This window comes from Oncorhynchus mykiss, chromosome 6 (genome assembly GCF_013265735.2).
Source record: "Oncorhynchus mykiss isolate Arlee chromosome 6, USDA_OmykA_1.1, whole genome shotgun sequence".
In the NCBI taxonomy this organism is placed as follows: Eukaryota; Metazoa; Chordata; class Actinopteri; order Salmoniformes; family Salmonidae; genus Oncorhynchus; species Oncorhynchus mykiss.
The window spans coordinates 88,695,004-88,708,130 of NC_048570.1; the positions used below are offsets into that span (position 1 = coordinate 88,695,004).

A 13,127-nucleotide genomic window follows, 5' to 3' on the forward strand; every position below is an offset into this window, starting at 1 on the left:
AATGTGATATGTTTTATCTTTAATACATTTACAAACCATTCTAAAAACCTGTTTTTGCTTTGTCATCATGGGGTATTTTGCTTTGTCATCATGGGGTATTTTGCTTTGTCATCATGGGGTATTTTGCTTTGTCATCATGGGGTATTTTGCTTTGTCATCATGGGGTATTTTGCTTTGTCATCATGGGGTATTTTGCTTTGTCATCATGGGGTATTTTGTGTGGATTGATGAGGGAAAAACATGTATTTAATACATTATAGAATAAGGCTGTAAGGTAACAAAATGTGGGAAAAGTCAAGGGGTCTGAATACCGACCCAAACCCGTACTGTGCTGACTGATTCCCACTATAGGGCTGACCCAAACCCGTACTGTGCTGACTGGCTGCTTCCCATTATAGGGCCAACCCAAACCGTACTGTGCTGGCTGATTCCCACTATAGGGCTGACCCAAACCTGTACTGTGCTGACTGGCTGCTTCCCATTATAGGGCCAACCCAAACCGTACTGTGCTGGCTGATTCCCACTATAGGGCCGACCCAAACCCGTACTGTGCTGACTGATTCCCACTATAGGGCCGACCTAAACCCGTACTGTGCTGACTGATTCCCACTATAGGGCCGACCCAAACCCGTACTGTGCTGACTGATTCCCACTATAGGGCCGACCCAAACCGTACTGTGCTGACTGATTCCCACTATAGGGCCGACCCAAACCCGTACTGTGCTGACTGATTCCCACTATAGGGCCGACCCAAACCGTACTGTGCTGACTGATTCCCACTATAGGGCCGACCCAAACCCGTACCGTGCTGACTGATTCCCACTATAGGGCCGACCTAAACCCGTACTGTGCTGACTGATTCCCACTATAGGGCCGACCCAAACCGTACTGTGCTGACTGATTCCCACTATAGGGCCGACCTAAACCCGTACTGTGCTGACTGATTCCCACTATAGGGCCGACCCAAACCCGTACTGTGCTGACTGATTCCCACTATAGGGCCGACCTAAACCCGTACTGTGCTGACTGATTCCCACTATAGGGCCGACCCAAACCGTACTGTGCTGACTGATTCCCACTATAGGGCTGACCCAAACCGTACTGTGCTGGCTGATTCCCACTATAGGGCCGACCCAAACCCGTACTGTGCTGGCTGATTCCCACTATAGGGCCGACCCAAACCGTACTGTGCTGGCTGATTCCCACTATAGGGCCGACCCAAACCCGTACTGTGCTGACTGGCTGCTTCCCATTATAGGGCCGACCCAAACCCGTACTGTGCTGACTGATTCCCACTATAGGGCCGACCCAAACCTGTACTGTGCTGGCTGATTCCCAATATAGGGCCAACCCAAACCCGTACTGTGCTGACTGGCCGCTTCCCACTATAGGGCCGACCCAAACCCGTACTGTGCTGACTGGCTGCTTCCCATTATAGGGCCGACCCAAACCTGTACTGTGCTGACTGGCTGATTCCCATTATAGGGCCGACCCAAGCCCGTACTGTGCTGACTGATTCCCACTATAGGGCCGACCCAAACCGTACTGTGCTGACTGATTCCCACTATAGGGCTGACCCAAACCGTACTGTGCTGACTGATTCCCATTATAGGGCCGACCCAAACCGTACTGTGCTGACTGATTCCCACTATAGGGCCGACCCAAACCGTACTGTGCTGACTGATTCCCACTTAGGGCCGACCCAAACCGTACTGTGCTGACTGATTCCCAATATAGGGCCGACCCAAACCGTACTGTGCTGACTGATTCCCACTATAGGGCCGACCCAAACCGTACTGTGCTGACTGATTCCCACTATAGGGCCGACCCAAACCCGTACTGTGCTGACTGATTCCCACTATAGGGCCGACCCAAACCGTACTGTGCTGACTGATTCCCACTATAGGGCCGACCCAAACCCGTACTGTGCTGACTGATTCCCATTATAGGGCCGACCCAAACCGTACTGTGCTGACTGATTCCCACTATAGGGCCGACCCAAACCGTACTGTGCTGACTGATTCCCATTATAGGGCCGACCCAAACCCGTACTGTGCTGACTGATTCCCACTATAGGGCCGACCCAAACCGTACTGTGCTGACTGATTCCCAATATAGGGCCGACCCAAACCGTACTGTGCTGACTGATTCCCACTATAGGGCCGACCCAAACCGTACTGTGCTGACTGATTCCCACTATAGGGCCGACCCAAACCCGTACTGTGCTGACTGATTCCCACTATAGGGCCGACCCAAACCGTACTGTGCTGACTGATTCCCACTATAGGGCCGACCCAAACCCGTACTGTGCTGACTGATTCCCATTATAGGGCCGACCCAAACCGTACTGTGCTGACTGATTCCCACTATAGGGCCGACCCAAACCGTACTGTGCTGACTGATTCCCATTATAGGGCCGACCCAAACCCGTACTGTGCTGACTGATTCCCACTATAGGGCCGACCCAAACCCGTACTTTGCTGACTGATTCCCATTATAGGGCCGACCCAAACCGTACTGTGCTGACTGATTCCCACTATAGGGCCGACCCAAACCGTACTGTGCTGACTGATTCCCATTATAGGGCCGACCCAAACCATACTGTGCTGACTGATTCCCATTATAGGGCCGACCCAAACCCGTACTGTGCTGACTGATTCCCACTATAGGGCCGACCCAAACCCGTACTGTGCTGACTGATTCCCACTATAGGGCCGACCCAAACCGTACTGTGCTGACTGATTCCCAATATAGGGCCGACCCAAACCGTACTGTGCTGACTGATTCCCACTATAGGGCCGACCCAAACCGTACTGTGCTGACTGATTCCCACTATAGGGCCGACCCAAACCCGTACTGTGCTGACTGATTCCCACTATAGGGCCGACCCAAACCGTACTGTGCTGACTGATTCCCACTATAGGGCCGACCCAAACCCGTACTGTGCTGACTGATTCCCATTATAGGGCCGACCCAAACAGTACTGTGCTGACTGATTCCCACTATAGGGCCGACCCAAACCGTACTGTGCTGACTGATTCCCATTATAGGGCCGACCCAAACCCGTACTGTGCTGACTGATTCCCACTATAGGGCCGACCCAAACCCGTACTGTGCTGACTGATTCCCATTATAGGGCCGACCCAAACCGTACTGTGCTGACTGATTCCCACTATAGGGCCGACCCAAACCGTACTGTGCTGACTGATTCCCATTATAGGGCCGACCCAAACCATACTGTGCTGACTGATTCCCATTATAGGGCCGACCCAAACCCGTACTGTGCTGACTGATTCCCACTATAGGGCCGACCCAAACCCGTACTGTGCTGACTGATTCCCATTATAGGGCCGACCCAAACCGTACTGTGCTGACTGATTCCCACTATAGGGCCGACCCAAACCCTTACTGTGCTGGCTGGAAATCATTACATTACCATCACCAGGTATACTGAAGCATCGTATTGTGTCTTCATATTGTGTGCAGGAAGGAAATCAACAAGACATCTCTCTAAGTTAGGGACTTTTATTTATGTTTTTAACACTAATTCACAAACAAAATACATCCTTGCAAGAAGAACAAAGAAAAACAACCAATTTCAACATATTGGTCTAGATTTAAAACAACTGTATTCAACTTGTAAATTCTGTTATTGGAGACAAGATTTATTTCATGATCCTCGATATTAACATTTTTAAAAAAGAACCTAATTTTAAATGAATCTGTTTTATGTTAATTTCAGAAATGACATTTTAGATCATTGTGTTACAGCAGTAGTATATAGAGGATTTAGTATGAAACGGATTAATATACATTTCTATATGCTTTGCAAAGCATGTTAGACAAAAGACAAAAGCATCACTGAGCTTCTTCATATTGTTACGCTTAGCAACACGCGTGTTCCAAACGGAGCCCTATTCCCTACTACACAGTGGACTACTTTAGACCTCCTGGTCAAAAGCAGTGCACTATATAGTGAATAGCGTGCCATTTCAGACGCAACCTTAGACTTCTCAATCCATATAAATAGAGGGATTCGTAGTATCCCTACAGAATGACATCCTAACTGTTCCCCTAAAGGGTGTCCTGTGTCTTTCTACTCCAGACCTGCTGAATTTCATTGTTACACCAACGTTGTTTATTAATCAAAGTAGTACAAAGCCATGAAAAATATATCAGTTTAAAGGCACAAGAGACTTGCTCCACTCTCAGAGACCACTAAAATGAACCACGACAAGACAACAACAACAAAACACTAGTCAAATTAATACATCAGTCAACTTGGCCTGCCAAGTCTCCCCACTAGAGGGCACTCTCGCTCCAGCAACAGGAGACGCTGCACCGCAAACACTAGGACACAGCCAAGGCCCTTTTCTAGAACCCCTGTCCAACACTCCCAGCCTCTAACTCTCTGGTGTGTTTTTGCCGATCTGAAGGGGGACTGGATAGGTGTAAGCAATATGCAGATTGCTTCAAGTCATCAACATGTAGGCTGCCCTGATAGAGTCACAGTCTTAAACCTATCCTGTTCCTTCAGATCTGTGACCACCATAATGGTAGGGGTTAAGGTTCATGGTAGGGGTTCGTCTTAAGATTGGGCTACAGTGTTGTTTGCAAACACTCCTCGAGTCAAATCCAGAATGTGCAGAGCTCCACATTCACCTTGTTTGTGTGGGGTCAATGGCTTAAAGAGACTGCTTGAGGAGTTTACGATTCAGTGAAAAGAATCAAGATAAAGTTTGGACCTTTAGGGAAACAGTCGCTGTGGCCAATGCCCCAAAATGGAGGAGTCCTGCTCCCAAACTGAATGAGTAGGTAACTTCAGGGGGTTCCTGTTTGAAATGACCAGGGCATGGTTCTAGAATTCACCGTAGAACCTCAAAAGATGAAGACGAAAGACGGGCGGGAGTCGATCGCCACGGGGGAATGTGAGTTAACAGCGGACTTTGCTGCTTGCGTTTTCAGATCCGTTTCACTGCTGCGACGTCAGGAGGATCATCTAAGCAGAGGCCAATCACCACACCACACCTCCCACACAAGACCCAACATCATGCTAAACCCATACAGTCCTAGAGGAGATTTACATACATTCCATCTAAGAAGAGCTTCCTTTCAGAGACTTGCCAGCTAGGCATTGAATATCCTGTTTCATGGAGCCTTAACAGAGTAGTCAGGAAGAGAAAGGCCTGCATAGGCAGTTCGTCATGCTCATGTTTTCAAAGGACATTAGTACATTCTATTGGTCAGCAGCTACAGTATCCCACTGAGTCATCACCTATGCTGAGGTTTATCCACCTAGCTAAGGTACAACCCATCGTCTACCCTTACCCTCTCTATCTACCGTATATCTACTGTATATCTATGTCCATCCACAACACTTGGTCTTAGTTCTGTTGAAACACACAAACCAATCTAGACATATAGGGAGGATTTTGTTTGACTACTAACATGGATCTCTTCCCACACAGACACACACAATCCCAACACACACTCTCACACGCCAGGCGCCCACAGGGGCCACAGCGGGGGGGTGCTCTGTAGCTGGGGCTGTGTGAACGGTGGATTTGAGTCAGCGTGTTGTGTTTTGTTGTTGCTGAATGGACTTTTAGCAGACAAACTCCTGTCTCATGCGGATGATCTGCAGCAGGGCGGCTTGGACGTCCTCATCCATGTGGCCCTGGGAGAAACAACAACGGTTTGAGATCATCCACTGGTTCCCTATTTCACAGTTATGTCAGCAGTGTTGGCTATGGGCCAGTCTTACTGAGATCGTCAGCAGTGTGGGCTATGGGCCAGTCTTACTGGTGTCGTCAGCAGTGTGGGCTATGGGCCAGTCTTACTGGTGTCGTCAGCAGTGTGGGCTATGGGACAGTCTTACTGGTGTCGTCAGCAGTGTGGGCTATGGGCCAGTCTTACTGGTGTCGTCAGCAGTGTGGGCTACGTGAGAGTCTTACTGGTGTCGTCAGCAGTGTGGGCTACGGGCCAATCTTACTGGTGTCTTCAGCAGTGTGGGCTACGTGAGAGTCTTACTGGTGACGTCAGCAGTGTGGGCTATGGGCCAGTCTACTGGTGTCATCAGCAGTGTGGGCTATGGGCCAGTCTACTGGTGTCGTCAGCAGTGTGGGCTATGGGACAGTCTTACTGGTGTCGTCAGCAGTGTGGGCTATGGGCCAGTCTTACTGGTGTCTTCAGCAGTGTGGGCTACGTGAGAGTCTTACTGGTGTCATCAGCAGTGTGGGCTATGGGCCAGTCTTACTGGGGTCGTCAGCAGTGTGGGCTATGGGCCAGTCTTACTGGGGTCGTCAGCAGTGTGGGCTATGGACCAGTCTTACTGGGGTCGTCAGCCGTGTGGGCTACGGGAGAGTCTTACTGGTGTCGTCAGCAGTGTGGGCTACGGGCCAGTCTTACTGGTGTCGTCAGCAGTGTGGGCTATGGGCCAGTCTACTGATGTCGTCAGCCTCTGACATTTAGGACACTATCGTATCAACAATCACATATTTTCAGATATATTATTTGCCTTCAGGAATTTGCTGGGCAACAGAAATGCCAGAGATGCCAGGGAGGCTGGAGTGTTATATTTTACTGTAACTAGAAACAAATGACTAAAAGAAACACATACTGACCTGTGCTGCACTGAGGAGATGAGTTCTATAAATTGAAACCACCTCTCTGTGTTGACTCTCAGCATCCTGTGAAGAGAGAGGGGGAGAGAGAGGAGGGAGAGGAGAGAGAGAGGGAGAGGGGAGGAGAGAGAGAGGGAGAGGGGAAGAGAGAGGAGGGGGGAGAGGGGTAGAGAGAGGGAGAGGGGAAGAGAGATGGAGGGGGGAGAGGGGGTAGAAAGAGAGAGGGGGATGGTGGAGAGAGAGAGAGAGGGGTAGAGAGAGAGAGAGAGAGAGAGAGAGGAGGGAGAGGGGAAGAGAGAGAAAGAAAGAAGAGAGAGAGTAAGTGAGAGTAAGAGTGAGAGTGAGAGAGGGAGAGAGAGGGAGAGAGAGAGAGAGATGTGATGTGATGAGTACAGGCCCACTATGGGCTGACCTGGCAGACATTACACAAAGGGACTCCGCCTGCCTGGCTCCACCTTACCATGCACCTCTGAAATACGCCCGTCTTTCACAGCAAAAAAATAGATGGCATCCATATTTTCCTGAAGACTGCCAACATCGAACGAAAGAGCCAAGAGAGCGAACTCCAAATGAAAACGTGACCCCGACCGTGGGTTCACATGAGAGCATGAGTAATGACGTTCTCAGGATTCTAATATGGACCTCATTTTCTTTTCATCTGGGTTCTGGCTAGCCGCTAGACACGACTTTAAAAAAAAAAGTACACCAGTTCATTCTCTGCCTCCATCATTTCAAAGGCTCAGAGCGAGCTGACAGAGAGGAAGGCAGAGGTCGTCCTTGAAAATCAGGTGCACAGACAAATGTTTTGTTGAGTCTCGCATCGTTTCCAGCTCAGCGGTAAATCGGCGGTAATAGCCACACAGCGAGAGTGTTACTGTAATTATACGACAGACAAATAGTCTTTGGTTTGCACTGTAAGAGCACTGACACAGATGTTCTTTCTGATGTACTGATATATCCACAGGGAAACGGTTCATTTCCACTAACTCACTGTGGGAGGAGGATCAATCATGTCTGGACCAAACCTCCATGTCATCAAGGTAATTAACGAAGATAATAACATCCCATTATCGGTAACTAACGCTGGACTGAAAAAATGCTTTCGTCCCTACTAACGAGGCTCATTATGTTTGGGAGCCAGAGAGTACCGAGTGACTGATTATGGTGTTAGTGCAGCGTATTGACATGACACCATGTTATAGGTCATCGTCTGTCATGAGTATAAAATGTCAATACAATCATGTACACTATGTAGGAAGGTCAATTGTTACAGCTTCACACAACGTAAGGGACCACAACAGAAATAAGTCATTTACTTTGTGTCATCCCTGACAAGTTTTAAAAATCTACAGGTATATTCTGTGTGTATGTATATAAATATATATATACACACTCACAGCCAGCTGCTGCTGCAGGCTCTTGATCTGGGCCTGGAGTGTGTCTATGTGCTGCATCTGTCTCTTATTGGGTGCAGCGTTGCCAGCGTACGCCAGCTGGGACAGACCATTGAGGGCCTGCTTCAGTCTCTCCACGTCCGTCAGCAGCTCGCTGATCTGAAACACACAAAGCTGTTAGCACCAGAACACACATAACCATCTACATATTTAGAAAACCTCATATCAACGGACCAAAGTATTGCCTGCCAAACTTCTTAACAGAACTAAAAACTGAGAATTTGAGATCTTACCAAATGTAAATACTACCGTACTTTTACCATATATAGTACCAGTCAAAAGTTGAGACACCAACTCATTCCAGAGTTATTATTTTTTTTACTATTTTCTACATTGTAGAATAATAGTGAAGACATCAAAACTATGAAATATCACATATGGAATCATGTAGTAACCAAAAAAGTGTTAAACAAATCAAAATGTATTTGAGATTCTTCGAAGTAGCCACCCTTTACCTTGATGACCGCTTTTTTTCAATGTAGAAAATTGTAGAAATAAAGAAAAACCCTTGAATGAGTAGGTGTGTCAACTTTTGGCTGGAACTGCACATTTATGTTGATTTTATTCATATTAAAAATGGCCGACAATTCAATGCAGAATATTTCTCCTACCTTTTTGTCTTTGACCTCTGTCTGCTCCGCCGACATCTGGATCCTCCTCTGAAACTCCCCGATGGTGCTGAGCGACTCCTCGTACCTCTCCTTCAGCTCCCGGATCTCCTTATCCATGGTGTTGCTCTTCTCCTGCAGGGCCTCAGTTTCCACCCTGGCCCTGGACTTGTCCTCTCTGGCCCTGCCCTCGTCCTCCCTGGCCTGGGCCACCTCATGGTGGAGCACCTCGCACTGCTCCGCCAGCCCAGATAGCCTCTCCCCCAACGCCGCTGTCTCTTCCTGCAGACGCTGCTTCTCGGCCTTCAGCTGGCTTAACTGGTCCTCTCTTCCTCCAAGTTCGTCCAGGGCCTGGGTGGCCCGGAGCAGCTCTGACTGCAGGGCTGCCACGTTCTGGGCCCTCTGGTCGCTGGTCTCCTGCTCCTGGCGAAGGGAAGCAAGTAGCTGGGCCACCTGCCCCTCCAGGGCCTCCTTGGCCTGAGCATGCTGCTGCAGGAGGACGGCCTGGTCCCCGGAGCATCGCTGGAGCTCCTTCTCCAAGGCGCAGGCTCTCTGGGCCTCCCCACGCTGAGCCTCCCTGGCTTTCTGGCACTCGTCCTGGGCTTCGTGGATGGTGTCCCTCAGGGCCTGGTGCTCGGCCTCATAGTGTTCCAGCCGGGTTGACTCGGATTCCAGGCGCTGCTGCAGGCTCTGGATGTCAGTGTTACACAGGGCGTTCTGCTCCTCCAGCTCGGCCCTCTGCACAGTCACGTCTTTGTACTGCTGCTCCAGGTCTACCAACCTCAGCGTCAGCTCCTCCATTTTACCCCTGTACTCATCTTCCACCTCCTTGTGCTTTTCACTGGCGACAAAGCCTGTCTCCATTCTCTGCTGCACAGACTCCATCTGCACTTTCAGTTTCTCTTTCTCGTGCTTGTGACGTTCCCCCTCCAACTTCTCCTGGTTGTACTTCTCTTGCATCTCCGAGAGCTTTCCTGTCAAGTCTTTCAGCTTGGTGTTGTAGGAGTTCTCCCTTTCCTCTATGGCAGTCAACGGAACAAACTTGGCCTGGATAGCTTCCTGGATAGTGTCTAGTTCTTTCTTCTGCGCCTCCATTTCTTGGTGAAGCTTTACTGTCCCATCTTGGGCAGACTGGTAGCTTGCCAACGCCTCTTTGGCACGATGCTCCGCCTCAACAACAGCATTGCTCAACTTAACCCTTACAGCTTCATGGTCTATAAGGCACACATAGTCATTTTCTATCATCACCTGAACATTCTCCAGCTTCTCTTTCAACTCTGCACTACCCTCTTTCACCTTCTGCAACTCTTCCTCACTTTCTTTGCTCTCCTTCTCCACTTTGGAGAGCTCAGCCTTGGCTTTCTCCAAAGCAGCACTCAGCTCCGAATTCACTTGCTCATGTTTCTCTCTGGACACGTACTCTCCATTTAGGCTCTGTTTCAGAGACTGGTTCTTGGCAGTGACCTGGGCCAGCTCCTTCTCTCTCTCTTCAAACCTCTTCTGGAGCACTTCCAGTTCCTTCACCAGTTCAGCGTTGCGAGCATTCAAGGCACCCACTTCGCTCCGGAACTTCTCAGAGGGCACGGTAGCGCTCTGTAGGCTAGTGACGCTCTCACACAGGGTGACCCTCTCCGTTTGTAGCCTCTGGATCTGCACCTCGGCCTGGCCGTTCCTTTCTGCGGCCTCCACCAGCCTCTCTTCCAGCTCCTCCACAGCTCTCTCCAGGGCGCTCTTGGCCTCTTCATGGGCCTTGAGGGGGATGAAGTTAGCCTCCACCCTGCTGTTGAGCTCCTCCAGCTGCTCCTGGAGCATCTCCCGCTCCTCCTCGCTCTCCTCTACCTGGCGGATCAGTGCCTGGCTCTTGGCAGTTATGTCCGCCAGCCTCCTCTTCATGGAGGAACTCTGTTCCTCCAGGGTCGTCCTCATCCTCTCATGCTCCTGCAGGGGGACCGCCCCTGTCCCGGCCTGGGTTTGCTGGCTGTCCATTTCCCTGTGTAGCTCAGCCACCTCCTCCAGCACACGGTCATAGTCCTCCCGCAGCTCTGCCAGCTGACGCTCCTTCTCATCCACCGCATTGCTCAGCAGGTTCTTCATGTTGTCAAACTTCTCTGCCGGCACAACCTTCTCTCCCTGCCGTGCCCGGGTCTCCTTAATGAGGGCCTCCATGTCCAGCACAGCCTCTGCCAGCTCATCCCGCTCCTCCCGCAAGGCGGTCAGCTCCAGGCCCAGCCGCTCTGCCTCCACCGCCAGCTGGCCCTCGCTGCTCTTGTACTCTTCCAGGGCCTTCTCACTCTGCTTCAGGTGGTTACGCACGCGCCCCACCTCGGCCGAGGCGCCCTCGTACTTGGCCTTGACATCGTGGAGCTGGGCACGGAGCTCGTCGGCCGCCTGGCCTCCTAGGTGCTCCTTGACCGCCACCACGTGGGCCTGGAGCTGCTTGACCTTGGCTTCAGAATCCAACATCCTCTTCTGGACATCCCCCAGTGCCTCCTCCAGCTCCTGGACCTGCCGGTCTGCCTGCCGTTGGATGGTCTCCCGGCTCTGGACCAGCTCTTGGCACTCCTGGCTTTTGCGGGCCAGTGCCGCCTGCAGGCGAAGAGCCTCTTCCTCGGCAGTCTGCTGCCGCCTCCTCACCGTCTCCAGCTCGCGCCGCAGGGCCTCCACCTCTTCGACTGGGTCCCAGCCCACGCCAGGACGTCCCGCAAGCTCCAGGGGACGGGACAGTGAGTGTGAAAGACCGGACGACTGCAGCACCTACAGCAGGAACAAAAGTTTCATGTGTGTGGAATGATTGTGCAATTTACATACACTTCGCACACCTATTTCTCACTCACAGCAGTGTCAGTCCAATATTGGCTTTGCAATGAGAGTCAGTTCCACTATAGCGACACGAGAATACTGAGAAGATGTGAAGGCTACAATAGGATAAAAAAATATCAATTTAAAAGTTGAGCCCAAAATCTAAAAAATACCTGCAGTGGTTTAAGAGAATAAATCTCTCATTTGCTGGGGGGCAAACAGCTGACAGGACGAAATGAGAATTCAGCCGTTTATTTGGCTGTCAGAGAGCTGATAAGCTCATGGTTGCTGACTGGACTAGAATACACAGCAGATGTGGTCTGCGTGTTTTTCATACTTCATGAGTTTCCTTGTCATTGCGGTCCATAATGCTCTAGAAAAACGAAGAAGTCAGGTTTACCTGCGCTGAATCCAGGCTGTGAGATTGTTTGACGAGGACATTGTCTTTTCCTGCCAGAACAAATACGGAGATGATTCAGAAGAGGTATTTTTTTTAAATTCAGATCCTCTGATTGGATCTCTTATCCTCTGATATCTCACATTTAAAGAGAGCTCCCTCACCTTTGATAACAGACTGGCCAGAGTAGTCCCCCTGAAAACACATAGAACATACAGTATGTTCACATTCACGCACAACCTTAGACAACCTGAGCAAGAGCTCTTAGTAGTATTATTATTATGTAAAACCCCATGATGATTTCAGATGCTGTAGCAGGTTTGGCATTTGGCTGTGGTCCCTCACCATGTGGCTCCTGAGCTGAACCTTGACGGTCTCTGGGGCCCGAGCCCCCTCCTCCCTGTCTTTGGCACTCAGTAAGAGCTTCAGCTGTTCCCTCTAATTCAGCACAAACACAACGTGGAGCTTTAGAACAGATCAACAGCCTGACAACTTTAGTTGCATTTGAGGACGATAACTTTCAGATGAATACAGCTATGGCCTGGTATCCAATCAAATATTTCCACATTCTCACAAACACCCACAAACAAACAGGCATGCTAATTCAACTCTAATCTATAGGTAAAATGTTCCATTTTTTCTTCCCACCCCAAACAATTGAGTTGTGTGGCTGTCCTCACCTCTTTATGGATGCATTCCACTGTATGTTTTTCCTGCACAGGATATAGAGGATTACAAGTTAAGTATCAGAGGGTTTGACAAACAACTCATTACCATATATAGTGCCTGTCACCGTCCAAGTTCTTATGTTTCTCTTGAAGCACAAACTGTGTTTGATTCCCCTCTCAGTGACTTTCCGTGTTAGTCAAGAAGTTGTCTACACTACTGTGTGTGTGTGTGTGTACCTGGCTGAGCTGCTGCTGCAGTAGTTTGACCTTGTCCATCAGAGTCCTCTGCTCCAGGTGAAACTTCCTCAGAGTCTCCTGCTGGCTCTCGTTCTGTCTCTCCAGGTCCTGACAAACATTAGAAGTCACAATCCATTTACAAGTCAAATCACACAAATCTCTTAAGTAACCCTTCTCCAAGCCAGAACAGCCCATAGGGCAGGATCCTATCAAATGTTTCTGTAGCATGAGTCAGCTTGAAGTACATGTACAGGATGCTGGGCAGGATGCTAGTCTGTCACAGGGCCTTAACACGTCAGCATCCCTCTGTTCGGCTGGCTCCTAGCTGAACTCGGCAACCC

At 50.0% G+C, this 13,127-nt stretch overlaps 1 protein-coding gene across 1 annotated transcript in view; it reads right to left on the reverse strand.

Moving 5' to 3' along the window:
• Window positions 1–3,509: 3,509 nt before the first annotated feature.
• The window catches only part of uacab (uveal autoantigen with coiled-coil domains and ankyrin repeats b), an 85,509-nt gene continuing 75,891 nt past the window's right edge, over window positions 3,510–13,127 (reverse strand). Inside the window, exons 11-19 of the mRNA XM_036981419.1 lie at window positions 12,787–12,894; window positions 12,562–12,594; window positions 12,227–12,319; window positions 12,046–12,076; window positions 11,885–11,934; window positions 8,689–11,439; window positions 8,021–8,176; window positions 6,624–6,689; window positions 3,510–5,677 (exon numbers count right to left, since the gene is read on the reverse strand). Of these exons, the coding sequence (XP_036837314.1) occupies window positions 5,606–5,677; window positions 6,624–6,689; window positions 8,021–8,176; window positions 8,689–11,439; window positions 11,885–11,934; window positions 12,046–12,076; window positions 12,227–12,319; window positions 12,562–12,594; window positions 12,787–12,894 (3,360 nt within the window). The 3' untranslated portion in view covers window positions 3,510–5,605. The remainder of the gene's footprint in view (window positions 5,678–6,623; window positions 6,690–8,020; window positions 8,177–8,688; window positions 11,440–11,884; window positions 11,935–12,045; window positions 12,077–12,226; window positions 12,320–12,561; window positions 12,595–12,786; window positions 12,895–13,127) is intronic.